Raw genomic sequence first — 25,017 nt, 5'->3', positions numbered from 1 at the left:
GAACAGCGGTTATTGGTGTCGACCCTTTAGTAATCCAGCAGAGTGATAATGGAGGATGATGTACAGTTGTTAAATTTTGCCCCAGACAATAACATACCTTTGCCTCGGGGGATAAAAATCAATTGTCTGTATACAGTTATGAGCTGAATGAAACAAACTGGGGTAAGAATGAAATGTCAAAGACGTAGTGGTTCACACCATTATCAGTATTGTTCTGCATAGATGGCCCTGTATAGAAAATGTACACAGTAAAATCCTCTTCTTCAAATCTGTTTCTCTACTTTTTATATAATTCTCCAAAAAAAATATTTATAAAAAACTGGAGATCCTAAAGATAGGAAGATTAAGAATATGCCAGATATCTGTAAGTACCAGTCATTTGGCAACTTTATTTGCAATGGTTGATTCAGCCATTGGTTGGTTGAGCCATTCCAGACTTTATTTAAATGGCAATATTAAATTCTGTAAGTGATCACTGTCACATAGACATTTGTCAAAAATATTGGAAAACCTGAGGGCAACCAGACAACAAATATTGGCTTTTCTAATAAAATATATGGAATCATCTTATAGGTGCACAAGTGTACTGACTGGCAAAGTTGGTGATAGTGTTGGAAGGTCCAGGTGATCGGAAAATGGGTGTGAGGACCAATTAGTTTCTCCCTATTGGGAATCATGCGTTGCAAGACAGAATAGTTGGGGTGCTTTCTTGAAAGTACGGTTTGTGCAGTCTAGCCAACTCCCTTATTATAATGTTAGAGTAAAAGGAAAGGAAGAAGTAGAAGGGGTTTATTGACTTATTCAAGTGCAAATCTAAAATACAACGTAATTGATGAAAATCCCAGTCCAAGCTAACTTAGTGGAATCTGTAGGACGTTGTACTAAACATTATCAAACCTCAAGTTTTCACAAAGCATAGTTCCCAAATGTGGAGAATAGTAAAGTAAATAAGTCTCTGGTACCAACTCGTTTCACCTTATTGGCTTTCTCATGGCATAGAGAGAACCATACCACAGTTACACAGGTGTGTTAGTAAAAGATCTGGGAACCGATATTCATACAAGGATGGAAGAATGGAGCTTCTGTGGGGCAATTTGATGAAATAAAAAAGTAATATAGCCTTAAGGTGGAGACCGATCTTAACAATGTAAGGAAGAACTATAAAGTTTGCTCCAGAGCCGTTTTGGATCCTTATCATACAAACAGCATCTGATAGGAAAGAAGATTTATCTGTGTCATATAGAAAATGGAATCCCTTGTCTTTCCTTTTACTCTATTGGAGATCATAGCCAACTAGAAAATTGTAGAGTTCGACTTTAACACTTGCAGCAGATTTTCCCATGTAGTGGTTACTGGAGAAAACCTCTTCCTAATTGTGGCAGAGTGGATTAGAACAATAAATAAATGTAAAACTATCCTTCCTTAAAAGCTTTAAAGTGACTTTTAAAACTCTATTATTTATCTGAGGTTTATCTAAGGCTATTAGGGGGATTACTATGTTTCCTAAATCTATCAAGCCCTATAAATGTTATCCGTGGTGAATCCACAAGGTTTGTATGTTCTTGCAGACCCTCTTTATATCATGCAGCTTGCCAGGGCAGGAACACTGACCTCTCTTATCCTGTAGACAAGGACATCTCCCTTCATAAAGTCACACGCAACCATCTGACTTGTCATCGCAAGCCTCCCCCTGTACAGTAATTATCATTTATCACACACATATCCTTCCATTCTCCACACTCAATTTCCCCTTTGTCTCAGCATCCCCTCAATTTCCAGGGGAGGAAAACGCCCGCTTTGTCCGCACAGTGCAGACAGCAGATTCCAAGCATATTACTCAGAACTGGTCTATGTACACCCCCAGAACAACAGTCTGAAAACCAGTGTAGTAGACACAAAGCACAGAAAGCCAGTCAGTAATAAAATGAAGACAGTGAAGAAGGATCAATAAAAAAGGACTGTTCTGGAGTATGTAGCTACTGTCTGTGAATGTCATTGTTCTGTGCCTGTGATCAAATACACAGTAATTATGCCTTTATCTTACTGATGCATATCTGCCAAGTGTTAGTGATGTCTAATCCACATCCAACCCAAACATTTACAGCTCTCCAGGTTTAGTAAATGCCCTTTTCCTGTATATTAGATTACTGAAAAAAAAAACTGAATGCACAGAACAATTAAACAGTGTTCTAAGCTTAATAAAGGATGGGGTGGGGGAGGGGGTAGTAAATTGGGGAATGTGCGAAGGAGAACAGCTTACTTAAAACTAAATAAAAATATTTATTGTATTTAATACAGTTCTCAGCAGAGTTTTTGATATACAACAATAAAAAATAAGCTCCTGTGTTGATTCTTTCCTACCAAGTTATCTGCATGTGTAAGGTACTTATCACCATATCCAGTGCTATAACATTAAATCATTTTTATTTTTCCCAGTCCATGAACATTCTACACGTTGTGAAAACATGGTCATGCCTCAATAATTTTTGGCTTTGCTACCTAGAAGGTATGAGCTCTTCAACGCCTTGGCACAACCACTGCTGCAATCTGACAAGTATCTACAGTACATAACTTTGTTGTTAACAGATGACCGCCTAATGACCTTATTCCAAGAAAAAGACTTTTACCTGATAACGGTCAGGATCAGCACCTCCAGCCTGGGCTACGAAAAGCCCAGATCCATCTTCTAGCTCCATCTCATCAGGAGACCTTTCAAAACGGACTCTCTTCAGCTCATTACACTCCATGTACAATGCAACCTCTTCATCTTCCACACTGAGGGCAAACCGCGTCCACTGGTTTGTCATTGCTGGGACATTGAAGGTGGCGGCAGGGTACGACACGGTTGATCCAGGCTCGGTGTAGTAAAAAATGATCTGTTGCATACCATTTTTGACTTCTGACAGCTTCACCCCAATGTACATGATTGACTGTGATGCATCGGTGATGGAGAACAACATTCCAGCCTTGGTAGTGGTAGGCTGTATGTGGAATAGAATAGAGAAGTCCCTAAACATGGGGTTTGGAAGGTGGTACTGTGCCACCTGTCCTGTGTTGGCATCTTCTCCAAATACATAGCCTGGTGTCCTATCTGGACCAAAGATTTTGGTGATCTGTTCTGGTGGTGGATCTCCAATAAGCTGCAGAAGCCCAACCTCTACATTTACCTGATCTGTGAATACAACAAAAAGAGGAAGAAAAGAATTTCATTGTTAGAATGAAACAACTCTACCGTAGTTCATATAGGCCACTGGTAACATGCATACAGCACAACAATAGACAACAATATATTTTAATAATAAAATTTGTCTCCCGCTTTTGATTGGCTTTTGATTAATAACAAAGAAACAAAAAAATGCATAAATTATTTGCTAAATCTCTTTTTTTCATATTGCTGACAAATCTGATACATAAGCCAGGGCAATGAACCAACTAAATAGTACCTATTAATGATTGTGTTCCATTATGCCTATACAGGCTCATAAAGTATGAACTGTGCCTGTGGGAAACATTCAGACACACAAAGATGCTGTGTCTATTTGAACATTCCATAGTCAACTGTAGTTAACTATACACAGACTGCCATTACAGGAGCCAAAATTTTCACATTTCCCACACAAGCATGTATGGACACAGCAGTATTAATTGGGCAATTAATACCATTTACAAGGTGTATATTACTCTGTTCTTCTTGTATCATTTCTGGTTGAAAGATTACGATAATCTTTAACCTGATAATAATAAATCTCACAATATGCAACCCAGTACAGGATATAAAAGGTCACACTGTCACAGAGATAATGCACAGCTACACCACTTAGCCCTACAAGTTTGTACTCAACCTTAAAGCTCGATTCCAGCCAAACTGTATACTCTGTAGACAGAGTTTGTGAGGGGAATGAGTTTTTTGTCCCTTTTACATCTTCACTGTCGCTCGTCAATCTACAATTGCTGGTGCCATGTTTGTAAATGTATCTTTGACCGCAAATGGCCACCTTTTCACCATTGCAAAATGCACCATTCTAGCTTGAAGGATCCCCTGTTTGGCATCGATACTGGGAGTGTATATTCACTGCACATACAGGAAGCAAAAATGTAATAGCAAAGTATTTTTTTTTTTGGAAGACGGAGAGAATTTGCTTTAATGAGTATTATATGCTTTCTGAATTTTTAATAACTGACTTCTCTCTGTTTATTTCCCTCTAATCTTTACTACCTTTAAATGGTTAGGGGTACATTTAAAAAGAAATACCTTTGGTAAATGTATCCTTTAACTTATTACAATAGTTTACAAATGTCTTTTTTGCTGCTCCCATGCAAAAACAGACTTATGTAATACAGCTATCTATAGAGCAGTGACTAATATAAAGTAACCAGATTCCACCATTCATCTGCTGAACAGTGATGGATAAATACCGGTTTGTGGCTGTGAGTTTCTTAACTTTGCATACTACTCTTTACCTTGTTAAGTAAGTCCATGTGTCTAGCAGCTTTATTATAGTGCACCCCCAACCCCCCCAAAAAATGACATAGTACAACTGTTATAAATTAGGCATTCGCTAAAAGCATGAATGTATGTCTTTTGGAAAGATCAAATATGTTTTCTGTTTGGTATATTGTCTCATGCAATGCTAATCAGGAATGGCAATGGCAGCAGAAAAATATCTACAGATGCTTCTTTTCCCATTACCATTTTTCCTCGATTTTTTTTATACATTTGTCCCAGGAGATATGCAACTTATGGGGTCTTCATGGGAAAATTCTCTAGCAAGAGGAACAGCTGACACTTTAGGGGCTTTTAGAAGTCAATGCAACTTAAGTTTCGTATAAAGAGTCTTTTACTCGGGCAGATGTGCTGTTTATGGTACTACCGCAGCTAATCGTAATATGCTTTCTGTAATCACTCAGTAATTTACTAATCACTGCCAAATATTTCACAGCTCACCAGTGCCTGCTTCTTCTCATGGAATCAATGTCATGCTAGTTAAGAGTACGTTTACCCAGAACCCATTTCTAAGTTCATAATGGAGGTTAGTGTGATTAACTCTGGATTTCTGGACGTGCTCCTAACTTTTTAGCACATGGACTTGCTTGAAAATGGGAACTTATACTCACCCGGGGGTCTTCTATTTATTCTATATTGTTGATAATGCTGCTGCAGACTGTTCAGATATAGCGGTGTTGAAAATGGTGGATGCAGGAAAAAATTCCTCCAATGGTACAACAAATATGTGTGTATATCTATGTCAGTTTCTTTACGTGGGACTACAAAGCTAAATACAAAAGCTGCCCCTTCCTCTCTCTACTCACAAAGTCACAAAAACACATAGTTCAACAGATTGGATGACCATCACCCAGTTTCCAAACCTTACACTTGGTCTATTATTAGAATGGGCAGCCTTACTCGCCAATAAAAGCTTGGAAGGGTAGCCAAAAATTAGGGAGGTCCACTCAATATTTTCATATCAGAGCACCTTAAGATATGGTACACCCAGTTCACTGATTTGGGAAACTTTTCTAACATGCAGGCACTTTGACTTTCCTGTTCTGTGGCATTAGGAGATCTTTGGGTACTTTTTAATTTCTGGTTACCTTTGGGGCACTTTTTTTTTTAATGAAAGGAAAGAAAAAGAAATTTACCCACAAAATGTTATTAACAACTAATACTCTGTTACACTTTATTTCCTCTGAAAAAAAAAACATCTGACCAGTGCTGGAAACCCTGTATCTCCTGACTCACATCTCACTGGCAAACAGTGGCCAATAGAGACTTTTTATTAAACAAACAAGACAGTTCTGCCAATAATTCAGGTTATATGCTAAGCAGAACAGAGCATGTGTCGGAGCTGTACCCTCTGCTGAATAATAGATCACATCGTATGCCTATTTACATGACTGAAATTGTATAGTGATGGAAAACATCTGGATCTGGAGCAGGTATATGTTGACAGCTCAAACAGAAAGTAAATCAAACATACCAGTCCATCCTCCTCACATACCATCTATATGTGCTCCCATTCTTTCCCACAAGATAAATTACCTACATTTCACTTGCTAAATCACCTTAATGGAAAATACATGAAATATTTGGGATTTATTTTCATTTGGTTTTTCTCTATACATGATGTCCCATGAATCTGAATTATTCTTGGATCTTTGCAGTAAAGAATATATCTTCAATATATTAAAATGTTCAGTGTAATACAAAAGTTATCACTATCTAATCACAATCTAAGGCCAACTCTACTTCAAACTGAGATTTTGGGTTCAACCACCTGGCGTCTCTTAGGAACTCTGAAACTTTACTCCACTGCTAACTAGAGACAAAAAGTGTCACTGTTTTAATGCTGAATGTATGATTCTCATACCAGAATATAGAATATAAATTCTGTCATCTAATGTATTTACTTTAATAAATTATGTTCTGAGCTGTTTAGGATAAACCTAATCTTGATGCCTTTATTGGATCTGATTCTGGGTCAGATATGTGCACTTTCGCTGTACAACTTTCTAGAAAGGCTCCTTAGTAACCATCATGGAGGTGACCAATACTATTTGGTTAGTATATTGATTGTGTAATGAGTTGTAGCCTGTGGCTATGACAGTGAACCCAGCCTGGTTTATTGTTTTTGAAGTAATAGATAGAAGTGAAAGTACCCTGTGGTGTTCGCAATGCTTGTGTTGGTTCCTGTTGGTTCTTATATCCAAGCTTCTTCCTAGCATCTCAGCTTCTGCACTGATTTAGATTACTACTACTTACTTATTACTACTTAGAGTACTAGAATCTTATACAAGTTGATCTTACAAATATAATTTGCAAACAAAACCAAACAGTGAGCTATTAAAGTTATACCACGAATACCAAGCTGTGTCAAATTTAGAGGGTTTGATCTATTGGGGAAATATTCTAGAACAATTCCAGGCAACGAATCAGTCAGATACAAAATGTTCATAGGGTTAGGTCTTAAAGATATTTTTATACTAGGCTTTCTGTATGGGAGAGGCAGCAAGCAGTGAGCGGTGGTTTGTTTGGGAACAGCTCTTCTGGATTACACAGGGAGATTCTCTGATTACCAGATTTTGTATGGAAGGGTATAGATCAATAAACATGTATACAATAATATTCAAAGGAAGTACCGGTACTAGAGTACTCAGTAGCTGGGTTGTGTTCTCTGCATCCATTGCAAGTTTTACTGTGTTTCTACTTAGTTTACACCTTTACTGTATCTTTTTATGTGATTGCTCATTTGGGTCTCTTTTGATCTTATGAGTAATTGCTAATGTTGCATTACTTAAAAAAATGGATATTTATACATGAAAGGCAAGCAGCATCTATTCATGAGGCTCAATTTAAATTCCATGCAATTCTTCTATATTTACTTCATTGTGACTCATCTTCTAGGAGGATATCATATCGCTCTGTGTCTGTATAAATTCTGCAACACGGATGAGAAAGCCCTTATCATTCCCTGGCTGAGCACACAGAATTCACACTCCAGAATGTAGATTAACAGATTTCAGATTACAATGCTGCTCTGTCCAACTTGTGAAGTCCAGTGGTGTACAGTACACATGGCATCAGCACGAGATGGCTATTCCCAGTGGGAGAACATCCTGCGCATACCCAGCCATATCACTAACTGAACTAATTGCCATGGATAGGAAAAGACAGCTGCCTTGGATGAGAGGACAAAGCTGCTTAGAATGGAAACAAGTGTTTGCAACTGGATGGAGTCTATCTACAGCCAGCAATGGAAGGCTTGAATAGTGTATAGTTCCGAATGAAAGGTACAGTATGGGAAGGCCGAGAAGCCTGCCAAGCAGGATGGTTCTCATGCCAGTATGTGGTATTTGGAAGCATATTTGTGAAGTATGTTTTCCACTTTTTAACCTCCAGCTGTTGCAAAATGTCAGCCATCATAATACTGATAACTGCAGAAGCAGATGAGAAGTTAGAATGTAGCTCCAAAATGACTGTGAAAATCATACTGTATACAAGGGGTCTCCAACTTTTCAGGGCTCAAATGCCTTATTCAAAAAAAACTAACAGTTAGTAGTTTGCTAAATCCTTATCTCCCCCCCAAAAAAACTCCAAAAAATGTTATTTTTAATGGGACATTGGCATTAAACATTTTCAGATTTTCCTGTTACATCTTAGGGCCGCTGATCTTCTACAGCATTTTTTTGACCTATATTTTCTATATGCAGTGATAACTGTATGTGGGTTTTCTAATGGTACCAATATGGACCATGCCAGTATATTGTGTGTTTGAATAGTGATCTGTAATCTTTATCTTAAGCCCATATGAGGAAAAAGTAATATTCAGGGACAGAGCATTGGTATGCTACAGGTAGTAGGTGTATGAGAATAGATTTTAACGCCAGTAATACCAGATATTATTTTAAATGAAAAGATTTCAAGATACTGAAAACTGTATTAGCAAATGCACTTACATGTTTTCTGAAAGGGCATTTGTGTGATGGGAAGAAAACCTCCCAAATGTGACAGATTAAGCATCATTTATAAGCTCAGTTATGGAAATTCATGATACAGGTTTTTATTAAAAACCTGCAAAAATAAAAAAGGTGTGTGTGACAGTGCCTGAAGACAGTTCACCGAGGACATTGATGACACATGTCTGACAATCCACAACTCTTTTTATATCTTTAGGCAATCAAAATCTCTGAACAATTAATTTAACATTCGCACCCCTAAATGGCTTGGGTTTTTGCAGAAATGCTTACAGCTGTCATATCGCTTGCAAAATTCAAGCCTTAAATGGTCAACCTGGGTCTGTAAAGAAAAACGTCAGTCTTTCTGCCACAGCAATTTATTATTGTACGTGATCTAGACAGTTTTGGAATGACGCTTGAGAACAAGTGAATGCTGGCACTGGTAAGGCCACCAAGCAGCACTGATAAACAGTAACAGTAAGTACATTTTATTCAGCTTTGAGCTGTCAGAGAATGTAAAATAGATATGTTTTGTAGATCACTGCAGTTCCAACAACCCAAGTTTACAGAATGTCGCATTCAATAAATATTTTAAATTATTAAGGCCAAATAAATGACCAATAAAATGATCTCTTTTCAGCTACAACATATATGCTAATATAATTACTCAAGTACAGAGATCTCATCAATATACCTTACAGCAGATCTTCCACTAAAATGGAGTTCCATTTGAATAACCTTGTTTACTCAGTGAAATCACCTCCTTTAATAAGTGCAAAATGCAGCTAAGAAAAGAGGACATTATCAACAATCTTCTGTGATAAGTTGTGTGGAATACAAAAACTTTGCAAGCACACGCTCTTGCAATGGACTGGAGTGTCCATTGCATAGAATTTCATTTGCGCGTCATTCAACTTTGTGACAATCCCCCTAGCAAGGACAGGGGGGAAAAGTATAATTCTAACTTTCCTTTTCATAGGCTCATTTTGCACCAAGGTGATTTGGAAAGAGGGGGTGGCCATGAATATTTACCTGATGATCTTTCCATTACCACTTACCTTAAGTGGAGTAGCAATGTTGTCATTTTTTAACAAGTGGGCTTTGTTTTTTTAGGGGAATGTTTCTTTGCCATGCCTTAAAATCAATATCTCTACCCATACAGCAAAAAGTGCCATGGCCAAGCACAGTTAGCCAATATACATATACATATCCCTAGTACATCACTATACATATACATATTCCTAGTCGTGATATAGTTTTGGACATGCTGGTAGGGATGTGCACAGTTGGAAGGCGAGAACCTGTACCCCATGTCCTATACAGTAAACTGGACCAGTTACTTTGCCCAGCATCAGCACAGTACAGGACCACTGCACATGTATAGTTAGCAAACAATACTAAATCATAGATGCCAAAAACAGCAAGATAGGCTGGAAAAAAAGTCAGTTACACATTATATCATCATATCGTAATATCCTAGGTTTTATCTTGGTTACCAGTCTTCCTTCTATTTATTTTTCATTTTTTTTTTCAATTGTTGGCACACAATGTATGAATAATTGCTCATCTGCTCCCCATCATCACTGCTAAAGCAGAGCAAACAGCCATTACTTTGATGTACAATCTCATGTTCCCTGGTTATCAGCCACGGGGTAGGCACAAAAGCAAGAACACCTCCACATATACCAAGAAGATCTGCCATGTGTTCAGATAAGCACAGGGGTTGGCAGAGGCTGAAGACACACATGATGCTTCTGCCCCCAGGGACAGCTATCGATCCCACTCTCACTCCTATTTAATCTTGTGCCAAGTAAAACACAATCACAAAAAACAGAACACCGAGGCAATGTCAGCTGGTACAGCAGATTCAGTTTAAGCAATGTTGGGTTAATGTGAAATTACAACCCAATTCTTGGTAGTTATAAACAAAGTGGGGGCTATCATTTCTGGTGTGACCAAGAGGACAAGACATGAAAGGAAATCATTCTAATAGGCGAAGGATAAAGCAATTAAACTTTGGAGTGCAAAATGTATAGAAGCTCTACTACTTTCGATGTCCCATTTGGAACAATCTTTGAAAAATTGTTAAATCAGCAAATACTGAATTTAGGAAAGCAATTTAAGTGGCAACGCATTGTAAATCAGACATGTTAACATAATGCATTGCTATACACCTGTTCTATGTGTGGTGCATAGCATCTTTGTGTGGTGCATAGCATTTATTTGTGAATGGCACTCCAACACACTGTGCAGTTAAGTGCAATGCACAACACAATTAACAACTCAACAGTGCAATATCCTATAATAACCACAATGTGTTAAATTATTATATAGTATCTTAGAAAAACAATTTGTTCTATAATTAGCCGTTGCTACCAGATGTTTTTGATTTCCAAGAATAGAACTATGGTAGCCAAACAAATACCTGGTGCTTCTGGGTGTGAAACAGCATGTGACTCTATTCATGTGACAGAGATTGGACAAATATCATGCTGGGAGCCCATAGCCTGGTCAAAGTCTACGTACACATGTGCAATAATTATCATTGGAACAATTAACGACCGATTGGCCAATAAGCGTTAACAAAAAAAGTGCACAACGACTGGTCAACGATGACGAACGAGGAATGTCGCTGGAAACAAACGACCGTCCCGGCGGATCTGATTGGGTGACGAACATTTGGTATCTATTGTGTGTATATCACTTCCACCATCATTCAAACGATCTTATCTAGTGTGTGTACATTATTGGTGGATTATATTTGAACGATCGTATCGTTAAAGCATGTACAGAATTGTGCACAATACGATCGTTCAAAATAATCGTTGATCAGTCTTTAATGGTTCGTTTTCTAATGACAAATATTGCACGTGTGTACCTAGCCTAAGTGTATGTCTTTGGAAGGTTGGCAACACTGTAGAGCTGTCAATTTGTAGAAGTGTTGTCACCCTCTCCAATGCATAACACTATAGGACAGCATGATGACATTGGTGATTTCCTGCAGAGGAAGTCTCCTGTGGAACAAGTTTCCTGCAGCCTCTCAATATCATAGTAGTAGAGAGGTGAGCGCTCCTTTGTGACATCTGGCCACCGGTTCTGTAGGAAGGGATGACAAATGAAGGCATAGTGCTTATGTATTTAAACCTACTTTAGGGTATTTTAAATTTTCTTTAATATGTACACAGTTACCAATGCTGATCTATCCGTGATCTATACATCTATATTTGTGCCACTACATTGCCTGACACATACTTTAAGCTGCGGCAAGTGTGTGCCCTATGGGTAGGACTACAAAAAAGTGAACCTGTTACTTTACATTGCATTGACAAGCACAGATTTACTTGACTAACACTATCACTGACTAATTGTAAGATTTAGGGATAGGTAAAACATACCTTGACTTTGACCAGAAAGGTCACGGTTTGCATACAACTAGATCTCATGTGATCATACCATAAGGTTAGCTATGTGGGATTTTTCCATTACATGCTTAGTATTCACTTTATACACAGATTCACTTTATAGTGCTGAGAAACTAAAGAACAACTCCAGGTTTGTCATTGTGCTAGGAAAAAAGTCTGTAAGGTGCCACAACCTTGCAAAGCTCTGTGATTTACCATGCACTACTGCAGCAGCTGAACTGTCCCTGGAAGTCACTTTCAGAAGCCAGCAGCTATGAATAAAGGCATTGTGACCACAGAGAGGTTCCTTTTAAATGACCATCCTTAATCACAGATCTAGACATATCTGACTCCTCAGTAACAGTTACACATATACATGGTAGGTTTATATTTAGCTGTGCTGTATGATCATAATTACACGACAGTGGTGCATGTGCATGAGAATAAATTATCTATCTCAGAGAGACTGGGAAAATAATGTTGTAAGTACCGTAGTTCAGACATAATAACAGAATGGCTTTCAGCATTCTATTTTACGATGTGTGTAATGTGGCAACATGCTTTTATGTGGGGGAATTAGGAATGAGCTACAGATCCAGCCCTAAAACCGGGGTCCCACATTACAAAGTTACCATCTCAAGTCTGCTGCTACATTACAGTCTTCTGACACATTTAGAAAACCAGATGCCAACGCACTGAAAGAGAAGCAAAATCTACTGTGTGATCCTGTTCTGATAAAACCTGACATTCCAGGAATTTTGCCTTCTGAGCCCCTTAAAACATTGCAGACCAATGGAAAGTCAGCATTTATAATCAACAATAATAATATAGGAACTTTAAAGAAATCCTAAACAAATTTTGTTTGTTGATTTAAGCCCTAAAGGGAATAGTGAGAACTATATCAGCTTTATTGCTACCTGAGTCATCATTGGGTAGATTTCCCATTTGCTGGCTTTACGACAGGTGGTCAGCAGGAGAAATCTCTAAAAATTTCTTAAATAGGGACAAAGCAATAAGGCATTTTTTATAGATTGTTTAGAACCCATATCGGGTTGTACTGGTGCTATATATATCTCCGGGAATACAAACCCCACTTAAGCAGGTGAACTACAGGTCAGAAGGTGAACTGCAGGTCACATGCACCTGTCAATAAATTCTGCATCATCGCATGCATGCCTCAAACGGATGTCATTGACAAAAGCCCAAAGCTGTTATTGGTGGAGATCATTTTCAATGCACATCTGACTTCCTGTCTGGCATTTCCACCAGGGCCTTTATACTTGCAATTCTCCTTTTACCTTGTAACAAGTGTCCCTAAACTTCACGACAAATGTTAAATAAACAAGTAGATCAAGGTATATACAGATATAGACATTCTGATAGACATATTTTACTCAAATCTTGTATGTTAAAAGTAACAATTACCTTTCAAAGACTGTGTTCTACTGACATTTATTAGTTGAACCTTCACTTACCTGCCCACTCAGAAGAATTGGAAACCTCAGGGGTCTCCAAACCTGTTAAAAAATGAATATACACACAAGAAGCCCCAGAATCCTCCTCAGGGAGAGCGTCACATGACACGGGGAGACCTGCTCCCTGCAAAAGGTCCCAGCAGGCATCCTGTAGGGCCTTACAGTACCCCCGGCATGGCACCGGTGGAAGCACCGAGGAGGATGCATTACACCTTGGCACCAGTAACAAACAAAAAAACCACTCCAGGTAGCGGTGGCAATGAGATTTAAGAAGCCCCTCCCAATCATGCAAAGCAGCCTGAACTTCCAGCACACTGGTATGATTCAGATAATTAGGCAACATAAAAGTTTCAATTCCCAATTGGTGGCAGAAAGGCAGGTTGGTGGGGACAGGCAAGCAATGAGTAATTGATGGAGTCAATTTGGGTAAATCTAAAGCAGTCTCTGTGTGATTATTTCTAGAAGCTGTAGAGGTAGAAGCTTTAGTGCTGGTTAGTAAATCAGGATCAGTGGCAGCTATCCCAGAATGTTTAGGGAGCCCAATTCTTTCATCATTAGACTGAATAGGATTATTCACATCTTTGTGATGTGACAGTGAATCTGTAGAATTTATCACATAATGGGATAGGCCACTGGGAAAAAGACCTGTCATTTTCATTGGAACGGCATTGCGCATGCTGCCTGTGTGACCCGTGTGCGTGCTCTGTGAGTCCAAAAGGGTTGGGGGGGAGGCTTGTCCTTTTAATTCCAAATTGCTGGTCTTGGATAAAGAATCTAAATTTTGGACTCTCTCGTCGAGGTTTCCTGAAAAAGACTGGTTGGGTAATGGTGTAGGCTCAGCTTCCACTGTATGGAAGCCTGCAAAAGAAGAAATACCTGGTTGAGCAGATGTAACATTTCCTGAAGGCACCTGGGTGTTGTTTGAGGTCTGGTTATTGGAACGGGATAAAGAATTATGTGAATGTGTTTCTGGGGTGTTGCTGCTGTTGACCTGCCCAGTGCCGTACTGACTTGGGATGCCACTTTGATTTGTATGTAGGGTTATTTTGAATAACTCCCCTAACTCTAGTTCAGCAGGTGGAAGATCAGTCGAAGGCAGCAAGTCCTTATCTTTCTTCTCCCAAACATTCATGAAATTTCTAATATTTTCAGCAACGTTTAAGATCTCAGCACCCACGCCAGCAATGTTTTTATCTTCAATCTTCTCAATGGTTGAGGCCTCAGGCAGAGAGGTGGAAACATCCTTTGATGAAGGTGTTGCAGAGTGAACATCAGAACCACTGTTCAGCTCCTCTTCCTGAACCTGAAAAATACTGAATATTTGACTTTTTGGTGGCTTTTTAATAGTTGAAGGAGATTCTGGAACACGCAGCTGAGCATTCAAAGAGGCTACTGTACTCGCAGTGCCAGCGGGTTGTTTCTGTGTGGTTAATGTGTTGGGAATTGTCGTTGCAGCTGCCAGGATGGAAGTCTGGTTAGATGGAGAAGACACAGCTGCGGATGAAGATGATGTGGCTGCAGCCTCTGAAGATGGAGGAGTTGCAGGTGTGAGGTCCTTTTCATTCTGTACTGTAGAAGAGGTCTCCTTGCCTACAACTGTCACTGCTTCAAAGCTGTTTTCCTCAGGTGATGATGAATTAATAAAAAGAGGTGCTCCAGTAGTAGCCAAAACTGCAGATTCTGTGGATGTCTTCACTTCAGGGGTAGAGAGAATTGTTGGCTTTGCAACCCAGCCAAACCAGCTAAAGATCTGTGCATGAGACAGTGCAGGTAAGGTCACCAGCAGGACAGCCAGCACAGGCCAAAGTTGTGTCAAAGCCATGGCAGAGAGGCTCTGAACCCTTACACAAACTTTGCCTGTTCACATTGATTTGTCCTCCACAGCTAGCAAACTACACATTTACCCTTCACACAAGAGCTGAACTAGTAGAGGTGTGGCTATACAAATACCAAAACCATGCCTCCTTATCACAAGCCGGCCCCACAGAGTGCCGAAAAGCTGAAACAACTGCAAAATGCTGCACAACTGACTTCACTCTTGACAGACTAACAAAATATCAAAGGATGACAAAAGGCATATTGTTGGGGAAATGAGCGCACAGCTGTAAGGAGTGTCCTTCCACTTACACAGTTATGGGTTTATCATCAGGCTGCAGTAACATGACATTCAATGCCTTCAGCAACCTGCAGCTGGACAGATGCTAAAAAGCTGCCCCTTCTACAAACTCTGCTGTGCTGAATCTTTTAGTCCCACAGCAGCACTAAAGCTACAAGTTAAATTTAGGAAATGCAGTGCTATTGTTTGATACTTTGTCCAAGATTCAAAAAGAGGAGAATTTGGCAGAATGACCCATTGCAAACCGCTCTCTGCTTTTATCTTTTTAATAAACACCAAGAAAATAACATCTGGTTTGTGATGGAACAGATCCACATATGGAAAACAAACTCTTGTATCGCATTAATAGTTTAATACAATCCTCATTCTGATGTTGTCAAACAAAGAAGAACATGATGACAAACAGATTCAGAGCTACTGAATGTAAGTTTATTGGAGTCTGAGATTTACAGCAATCAGAATTGGTTGCAGATAAAAACATTTAGATACAAAGTAAAAGTTAATAGTTGGAGGGAGGGAGGTAATGCCAAGGGCAAAGGTCTCTTCTGCTCCACTGCCCACAGCATCCCATCTATGAGCCCCCAGCTCACACAGGAGGGAGAAGATGGGGGAGAAGAATCTTTAAACACATGACTATTAGCTACTTCTTACTGGAACCAACTCTGAAAATATATTGTGGAACAAAACAAAATATAATGATTGGAAGGAGAATGTGGCATGTGCACAGTTACCTAATAATCCTATTACTTCTGCACAGTGCTGACCATAAATGTGTAAGGTGGTAGAAGTTATGTCATTAAAGAAATAAGCTGCTGGCAGGGGTCATAGTCTGATTGCTTGTTTTTGCAACAAAAGCCAGCTGGCAATATTAAGAAGCATGGATAGGATACACCATAGCTATGTACCTCTTGGCAGACCTATTTTACTTGCTTTAAAGGAGAACTCCAGACAAAAAGCTGGTTTAGCAAAACCAGCTTTGACAGCTCGAATACAAAGATTTGCCTTTTTTTTGCAGCTAGATGTTCAATATTAAGCCCATGTCCTCTGAGCCTAGATCATCCTGGACAGTAAAAGGAGAAGCAGCACAATAGTGAGCTCATCTCTCAGTAACTCTGGTGCACCCTCCTATCAGCATGCTTCATGGCAGCATATGAGCAAATTGTCTCCTTTAACTACTTTTTCATCCCAGACCCATAGGACAGGGACTACAAGAGTCAGGTCAGATTCGGGTACTTACAATTCTTGTATTTAAAGAATGTATAAAAGATTACACAGCTCCAAACACACCGATGGCAGCTATCTTGCTGTCTCTCCCATAAAGAATAAAGAATGTTAAAAAAAGAGACAATGCTAAGAAGGTTTGCACTTCTAATACCCAAATTGAAAGCTTCACTTTGAATGAAAGAAACAGATAAAGCATTAGCTTTAGCCAAAGAGCTGCATAAGCAGTGGCATAAGTTTTAGCAGAGCCGCAGACTTTGCTGGATAGCATTAGTGCTTTTACTTGTTGTCTCAAAAAATAAACTTCCCAGGACTCTGCCATTGACCCAACAGATCTTAGCCAATAACACAAAATACTGCATCAGTGGGGCATGAATTATTCCATTCCTTAATATATCAATGTCCCCAAATAATTCCTTTAAATTTACCTTCTAAAGTAGCAAAGGATTAAAAGACCTAAATTTGGTATGATATAAAAAGAGAAGCTGTATTCTGGGACATTTCAAGAGACATTATAAGTACAGATGTTTAAACCTGGAGTTCTCTCTAGCTGAAATGTGAAAGTATGAATTTACTTTTAGCTTTAGCACTCAATCTTTCCATACGGCCACTTGAAATGAAAGATCTCTGGTGTCAATGGTAACTTACTTAGGAAAGCACAAACTGCTTATTGCTCAAGGAGCAACAACAACCTCTGGAAGAACCATAGGGTTCCACAGAACCCTGGTTGAGAATGGCTTGTCTATACAGACCCCAACACTGGCTGACTATTGTGGTCCCCTACACTGTGTCTAGCTATATCTTGTTACAAGTCTACAAATGAATGGCAACCAGTATTCCTCCAGCTGCATTCTGCACAACCACAAGTACCAGTAATCCTTGTCAGTTCCTAGTTTTATGTATGATCTTTCCTGCTAAGCCTTGTAGTTCATCTATTGGTATTCTGCTATTACTGGTATTATTTATGGAGGCAGTTTGGCAATGTGGCTTTTGTCTGTTATCATTAAAAATGATCAGTATTTCACTCTAATCACCTTAATGGAGAGCCCCTGGTTCTGCTTTACATCAACCTAGTAATACCTGTCATTCATAGTATCTATTCACAGCCCTCTGCACGAAAAGAAACATTTTAAATTCTCTTCTTATTAGATAAGGCTCAAGTCAGAGTTCAGACAAACTTTTCCTTTCTTTATTATTCTTTGTCAAACCCGATATTACCTGCTTCCCCTTTGTGTTTTCGAATGAAAGTTTGGGAAAACTTGCCTTAACAAGACTACAAGAGATGCCAGGAATTCCCAGTGTTTGTTCTTGTTTTTAGGGTTTGACCACAAGCCAATCAAATAAAAAGGATGACTGCAAGAGGTTGGCACGTGGGGAGAGAAGATATGCATAGATACAAGTTAGCAGCTAAGACAGAATTATTTCACATATGTGTGCTTACAGCTTGGGTAACAAAACCAAGGTAAAGTGAGCCTGTCACAAACCAATCTTAGGATCCCATCAAAGAAGTCATAGCCTTATACCAACTTACTAATTTATTAGCACTAATAGACTGTTTGCAACATCAATATATTTGAATTGTTTAGTATACTATCAAAGCTGCAAATATTTTTTTTTTTATAAATTTGCTACAACTAACATTAAAGTAAACCTATTCTAAGGAAACATGAAGGCTGCAACTATTTACCAGTTCCTGAGCTACAGTACTTACTAACTCATTGACCTGAACATGTATGTAGAATAAAACTCCCATCTTGTAATGAGAATGCTTATTGTAGGTCCCAGTCTTAAAGTATCTAGCGATGCATCACCATGCACGTTGCTAAACATTATGTTTGGTAGCACTTTAAAAATGCATAATGCATTTTTAAAGTGAACAGCTGTGCTTAGAAAGTAGTGTTTGGGTTGTCATATACAATGAATAGCAATCCTCGACACCAATGTATGCCTTGTGTGTTGTACAACTTTCTTTACAGGAACATGCATGTTAATCGATTTGCATAATGCACCAGTATGGACAAGCCCATTGGGAACTAAGAAAGATGCCACTGCTTACCACTAAAAATATTACTTTCCTAGCTCTCATTGGCTTCAGTATTTTATTAGTCACAGATCTAGAACAAACATGCAGCAAACAAAGCCACAGACATGTCAAAATTGCTCATCTGCATACGAGAAAGTAACCCAGACAGTAACAAAGCATTGAGTTCATATACCAGCTTGGTAAATGGTATCTTTAGAAACAAAAAAGGTCTGGCATGGCAATTTACACATGTATCTTATGTTTGCTTGAGATGGTTTTATGTAGTGTATTATTTATCAGCACTTTATTTTCCCACCATGGGTACATCTTTGGGCTCATTGAATTTATACAGTTCATGTGTTCTAAAAAGAGATAAATATTTAATACTGTCATTTATACCATTATCAATTTCCTCAGTGAAGTCTGGCAAACATTAATTACATGGCCAATCAAACGCACATATTTGTGAATGGTAGAGTAAGTCTATAGATTTTAGGTAACTATCCAATCTGTTGGAGTGTTTATTATTAGCAGATGCAAATCTGATGGCATTTTCCTTACATCTGTATCATCGCAGGACTAAAAGTTAGCCTTTTATAATTGTATACATCTGATGAGAAGGAATTTGGAATATTGGAAAAGTCCTATAAAGCAGGAAGCCCAAATCCCTAGATTACAAAGTGGTTTGGATACAAGCACTCAAAGGAAATGGAAAATAATATCCCGCGTTTAGATTTACACTGTCAGCCCGATTATACTACAGAGAATTGTGTGATCATGTAATAAAGTCACTCAGGAGTCGGGTATCCCCACTGTCAAACCTCATTTTCCAAACAGCAACTGGGAAACACAAGTCGAACAAATCCCATATGCTGAACCTTCTCAGACCCATCTCAGAATCGGCGATTCCTCTGGGTACTAGGAGATTCAAGTTTCCTGGGAAAATAAGTCACAAAGAAAATCATCCAGATGCTTTGGCAACTCCCCATGGAACGGACACAGATTGCCCCATTGTCATTTCAGCCTATAACTGACATTCTCAAGGTTTTTACAAGTTCCCAGCTGACTTTTCCAGAGCAAAGAGCAATGGAATGACATGATTTGTATAGACATTCAGTTAGATTCTGCATGTACTATTTATCACAACTGGAGTTAGAATTATGTTTAGATAAATGAAAGTATTCTTCCTTGAGAAGCCTCTGGTACGGTTACATACGTACAGCTGTATATACCAAACACTGACAGCTTTAATCCTTGTAATACGGTACCACTTTAAAAGTGACATTTTGCTTTAATTCATGACATGGCACACTAAAAGTCAATTAGAACAATGGTCAATAAACAATGAAGTTCCCATCGTCCTATGTTTATTATTGTAACAGAAAATTTGGAGAAAAGGGTGAAGTAATATTGGGATTTAAACAAATGAGATGATAATTCTAAATCAACAAATGTGGTGGTATATAGACCTTGGCACTTGCAAAGTTCAAATTTGCTCCATTAAGTGCTACTCCAGTCAAAACTTTCCCAGCTTTGGGTAAGAATAGAATCCCTGTCAGGTTTTCATTACAGTGTCCCCAAAGTGGTGATATGTCTGTACTTACTTTTCACAGTTGTTCCACAAACATCCCCATTGGAATATATTTCCTCTAGCCTTGTTCTAGTGACAACTATAAACTATTGAACTCCCTCTCAATTTTTCTTGTGTTCTCCAGGAAAAATGGATTGATATTTACCAATAGTAAAACGCAAAGAACAATACAAACCTGAGACTAACCCTTATCACCCTGTATCTTGGTGGTCAAAAGTGGGCAAGCAACATATGACAAATTTAGTGTTCCCATTTGTTGATGCCATAGATATCCAGTAACCCCTTTAATTATATCAGTTTTAATAACCTTTTTTTTTGTCCATCATCTTTGTATAATGCCCCAACTGTCCAGTGCCCCTGTATTCTATCAACTCTAACCGAAACTGGCAAAGATGGGATGGCCATAATTTTACTTTAGCGTGGAATTAGGCAGTTTTTATAACACAGAGCTTATTACTTATTATTATTTTTTCTATCAAAGGGCTTTCTACTTGCTGCCAGGGTATAGTCTTAGCATGGTTCAGTACCAGGATGAGGCAGCTCTCATGCACGTGTAGAGGGATATGCAACCCATCCACTGGAGCCTCCTTTTCAGAATGGGGGACAAATAAACAATGTCTTATCTTTGGAAGAGCAATTATTTTATTTTTTTATTTTGGATAACTTTCTTCCTCAGCATCAGTTCTGTATTAAATACACCATACAATTAGTTAGGAAACTAGTCGAAATTCAGTTGCCTATGGGTTACCATATTACCAATAATATATATTTATTTAAAAAGATGCAATAAAACAATGCATGTGATATGTAATAAAGTTGCTGACAGATTCCCTTTAGTGCACATTAGCACTGCCAACATTCCTACTGCAAAACAAAGGACAGGGCTGGGGGAGGGTGGGTCATTGGTTCATAAACTTAAATCACAACTGCAACCTAAAGTCTTTAGCAAAGTGGTAAAAAGTTGGGGACAATTCAAGAAGACTTATTTTCAGAAGACTTCTTTTTACTACCTGTGCTAGGTACAGGTCTCACCAGAACAGGAAGAAAGCTAAAAGAGGGTCACATATCATTAAAATTAAATTTGGGGTTTTAACCTCCTGGTGCTGCTTTGGTACTTTTTGAGCAGTTGCCAGGCCTCACCAACCTGTTGTGCTTTATCTGTCCCCATGCTTACACGGCTTGAGATCATAAAAATACATGTATATCCAAATCTGTTTTTGTGGGATTGGGAAGGTAAGGGTATGTATAGCATTAAGGAAATATCTTTTTAGGCTGGGATCACAGTTGAGCCAGTGGCAGAACGTGTGGTTTACTGTAAGTCTGAAATGGCCCCAGGTGAGGTAAAGCTGTATCTACTTCAATCATATCCTTTGTTTTCTTTAAACTTTCTTTGCTAATGATTTGATATTATATAATAATAATAATAATAACAATAATAATAATAAAAGCTGCATTTATAAAGCACAAACATTTAGCAGTGTTGTACATAAATAGGGGTTCCAAATGACAGTCAGATGCAAACAATGACCCAGGAGGAGGAGAGGATCGTGTCCAAAAGATTCACCTAACTTCACCCTATTCACTAGCATCCTAAAGACTAATTCTGAGAAGTGATCTCACTCTTCTTCTTTAGTACATCCTACAAAAGTGCATGTATACAAGTTGTAGCTGTGAGGGGTCATGGAGAACAATGTCCACAAATGGACAGGGACAGCAATGTGGGGAGATAAAGCTGTACTTATAATCTAAGGATGAATTCCTTCATAGAAGTGTGTCTGTTGTCAGCACTATGAGCAGAATGAGAGAGAAGAAGCAGACACGCAGCACATTAATAAAGTCTTTCTTCTGAGACCACACATAATGAAGGAAAAAATCGTTTTACTACATTTAGACATTTTTGGCAGTAGAGATATCACTGGCTGCATTGTGAAACTTTTGTTTTCTGGTGATATTCTCCTACATACAACATACCATTGGAAGCACTGAAAATATGGTGTCAGCACAATTGTGTAGACATGCCTTGATAAAAAACATTTACCAATAGCTGCTTCGCCTTTTTATGTTCGCTTCTCAAGTAAATGTTTAAAGCTACACACTGGGCAGCAGTAAAAATAACCTTTCCAGTACCCCCACCTTAAACTGAAAGGTTAATATTCATTTATTTTTGGGCAGCCTTTATCACCTTTTAACATAAGGAAACCCATGAAACTTTCAGATCTTAGAGAACCACTGACAATATTATTGATATCCATGTTTTTTTTTAATGCTGACCGTTGGGAAGAATGTCATCCTTACAGATAGTTAAAAAGATCATTGGTGTTAGTGGTAACTGACCCGAGAGTCACAAATTTCTCATTGCTCAAAGAACCACTAGCAACCTCTGGAGAAACTCTAGTTGAGAAATACTGGTCTAGGAGTAGGGGTATATTACTCATCTTGCTTTTGCAGGATTACTTCTATCTATACCGCACCCCTTCACCATTCCACTGTTCCCATGCTCTCTGTTGTCATCATATACAATGCATTGTATATGGCGGTGCTATGCTCTATGGAGAGGGGAGGGCAGAGAATGAGCAAGCGGCACCCAGCTGTGCTCTCTCACCCTCACTTGCATTATGGTCGTTCGTTGTTCGTGTAACCGCCAGGGCGGATCCATGAACGACATCAGACGGGCACTGTACACACATCAGATTCTCATCTGATACCAGCCCTGAAACAATATTCGGACGAGAACCATCTGACGTGTAGCCTAAACTACCAATGCAGTGCAACAATGTAAACATTTCTGTAAATATTATCAAAGATGCAACTGTCTATTATCTACACATTTGCAGTCTCCGAGAATCATCCTCAACTGCAATAATGACTATACTCTTTCAACTTCCACAGTGCTAATTGCAGCAAGAACAAATCCAATAATTCCTTCAATTGGCAGTACAGCCAAAAATGTCACATTCCAAAGTTATACAGATCAGGGAAACAAGAGGTCACTGGGTGATAAATAAGATATATGAAATCTTTATGTGGGTGGCACACATAAAAGCTTTTGTAGGTGACAGAAATGACATGTACTAATTGCTTGCCAATTGTTTTCTCACAATGTTTTAAAGAAAAAACGCTTGTAAGGAAATTATTGGGAAAAGAATCCAGCTGTTACATGACTTTACACAACACATCTAGAAACAGCATCATCTATATGACCCTGCCATAATGAAAGGAAATTCATAGAAAATTTAGGAAATTGCATGCCTTCTGCATGCTATTGAGAAAAATACACCTTCTCTTCTTTAATTTATAAATATACTTCCTGTTTTTTGATGGGTTACAATGGAGTACTAGAAATATATTTCCCACTATATAACCAACTTCCTTCTGTAAACAGAAAACTGTATGCTAGGAGGTAAACAGGGAATATAGAGGGCATTCTGTTTATTCACTTGCAAACAATCCAAACATTCAATACTTTTTCCACATGCCAACCATCTCTGTAGTTGCAGCCGAGAAGAAAACACATTTTTACAAATCACTAACCTAATTTTCACCACTTAAAATTGAGTCCTGTAATCAGCATAGCTACAGTGCAATGTAAACTTAGGCAGCACTTAATCTTTTCATATGCGTTTTTAATGATTGGATCACTGTATGAAAGTGCTAATATTTTATAACTGAACTGAAGGTAATGTCTACCTGTGGCAGCCCAATTGGTTGTCAAATCTTAAAGAACCACAGCTGTAGTGTGGAAAGCCAATGGGGGATTGTTTGTTTGTTCTTTGGGTCTGAATCCACCCTAAATGTGATGAATCACTTTAAAGGTTCCTGAGCTAAATGTGTCTAAATGTGTAAACATTGGCATGGAACCTCTAGGCAATACTGGTCTGTTAGTTCAGGACAGTGATGGCACAACAGGGAAGGTTATTATATTGGTAATGACAATGGTTGGGTTTTGTAAAACTGTCAATTACTCTGTAAGATTTTGATGAACATGGGGCATTTGTTTAAATACTTTTGTTTAATAAATATTTTCCCCAATACATCTGGAATAGTACACTTTACCAGTCCTTAAATTTGGCAGAAGCATTAGTTTTCTTTTTGTTTTCCTTTTTAGACCTATTAATATACCTTCTGTCCCTAGGCAGCTACTTGCGCTGTATCTAAGCATGGTTGCCATCCAATCTAGTGTTTTAACTTGTCAACCTTTGCTAATCTCTATTACATATAAACTGATGGAATTAGTAGTTTAAACATAAATAAGATTATTTATGCTTCCAGTTCAACTCACAAAAGGTAATAAAGTACCCTGATATTCTGGCAGTAATAAAAAGGTAGTTTTTGTTCTTGCTAAAAAGGTAAACTGCAATGTATCACTTTTTTCTTGCTTTAACTTAGATTTTACCTATGTTGAGGTCAGATGAACTTGCACAAAAAAATTGGTCCCGATTTGCCTAATAGATCTGCAGCTGCAAACCACTTTTATTAGGTGTCTATTTATAATGGATTGATTTTGACATTCACCAAACATTCTCTGGAGAAAACAAGGACCTGAACGGTTCTCTGCCAGAAATGGTTTGGTAAATGTCAGATTTGCCGATTTTAAAAAGACCACTTAGACTCTCCAGAATGGAACAATACACAATAATATCAAATCTTTTCTCAGTCTACACCACTTGCCAAGCAGATGACCTTAACTGGTACTGAAGTGCTTGTAACTATTCCATGCCCTCTTTAGTATGCCGGCT

General features: G+C 38.5%; 1 protein-coding gene across 3 annotated transcripts in view; it reads right to left on the bottom strand.

Moving 5' to 3' along the window:
* The window catches only part of COL18A1 (collagen type XVIII alpha 1 chain), a 111,620-nt gene that overhangs the window by 35,063 nt on the left and 51,540 nt on the right, over positions 1-25,017 (bottom strand). The window contains exons 1-2 of one of the 3 annotated variants that reach the window (XM_072418433.1): positions 14,207-15,241; positions 2,628-3,172 (exon numbers count right to left, since the gene is read on the bottom strand). In XM_072418433.1, coding sequence (XP_072274534.1) covers positions 2,628-3,172; positions 14,207-15,152 — 1,491 coding nt within the window. In that variant the 5' untranslated portion in view covers positions 15,153-15,241. Of the gene's footprint in view, positions 1-2,627; positions 3,173-13,330; positions 14,022-14,206; positions 15,242-25,017 lie in introns of those variants that run through there. The other 2 variants (XM_072418434.1, XM_072418435.1) reach the window with 2 other exon arrangements.

This window comes from Pyxicephalus adspersus, chromosome 7 (assembly GCF_032062135.1).
Source record: "Pyxicephalus adspersus chromosome 7, UCB_Pads_2.0, whole genome shotgun sequence".
Classification (NCBI taxonomy): Eukaryota; Metazoa; Chordata; class Amphibia; order Anura; family Pyxicephalidae; genus Pyxicephalus; species Pyxicephalus adspersus.
This window is presented reverse-complemented; position numbering and strand designations above follow the sequence as displayed.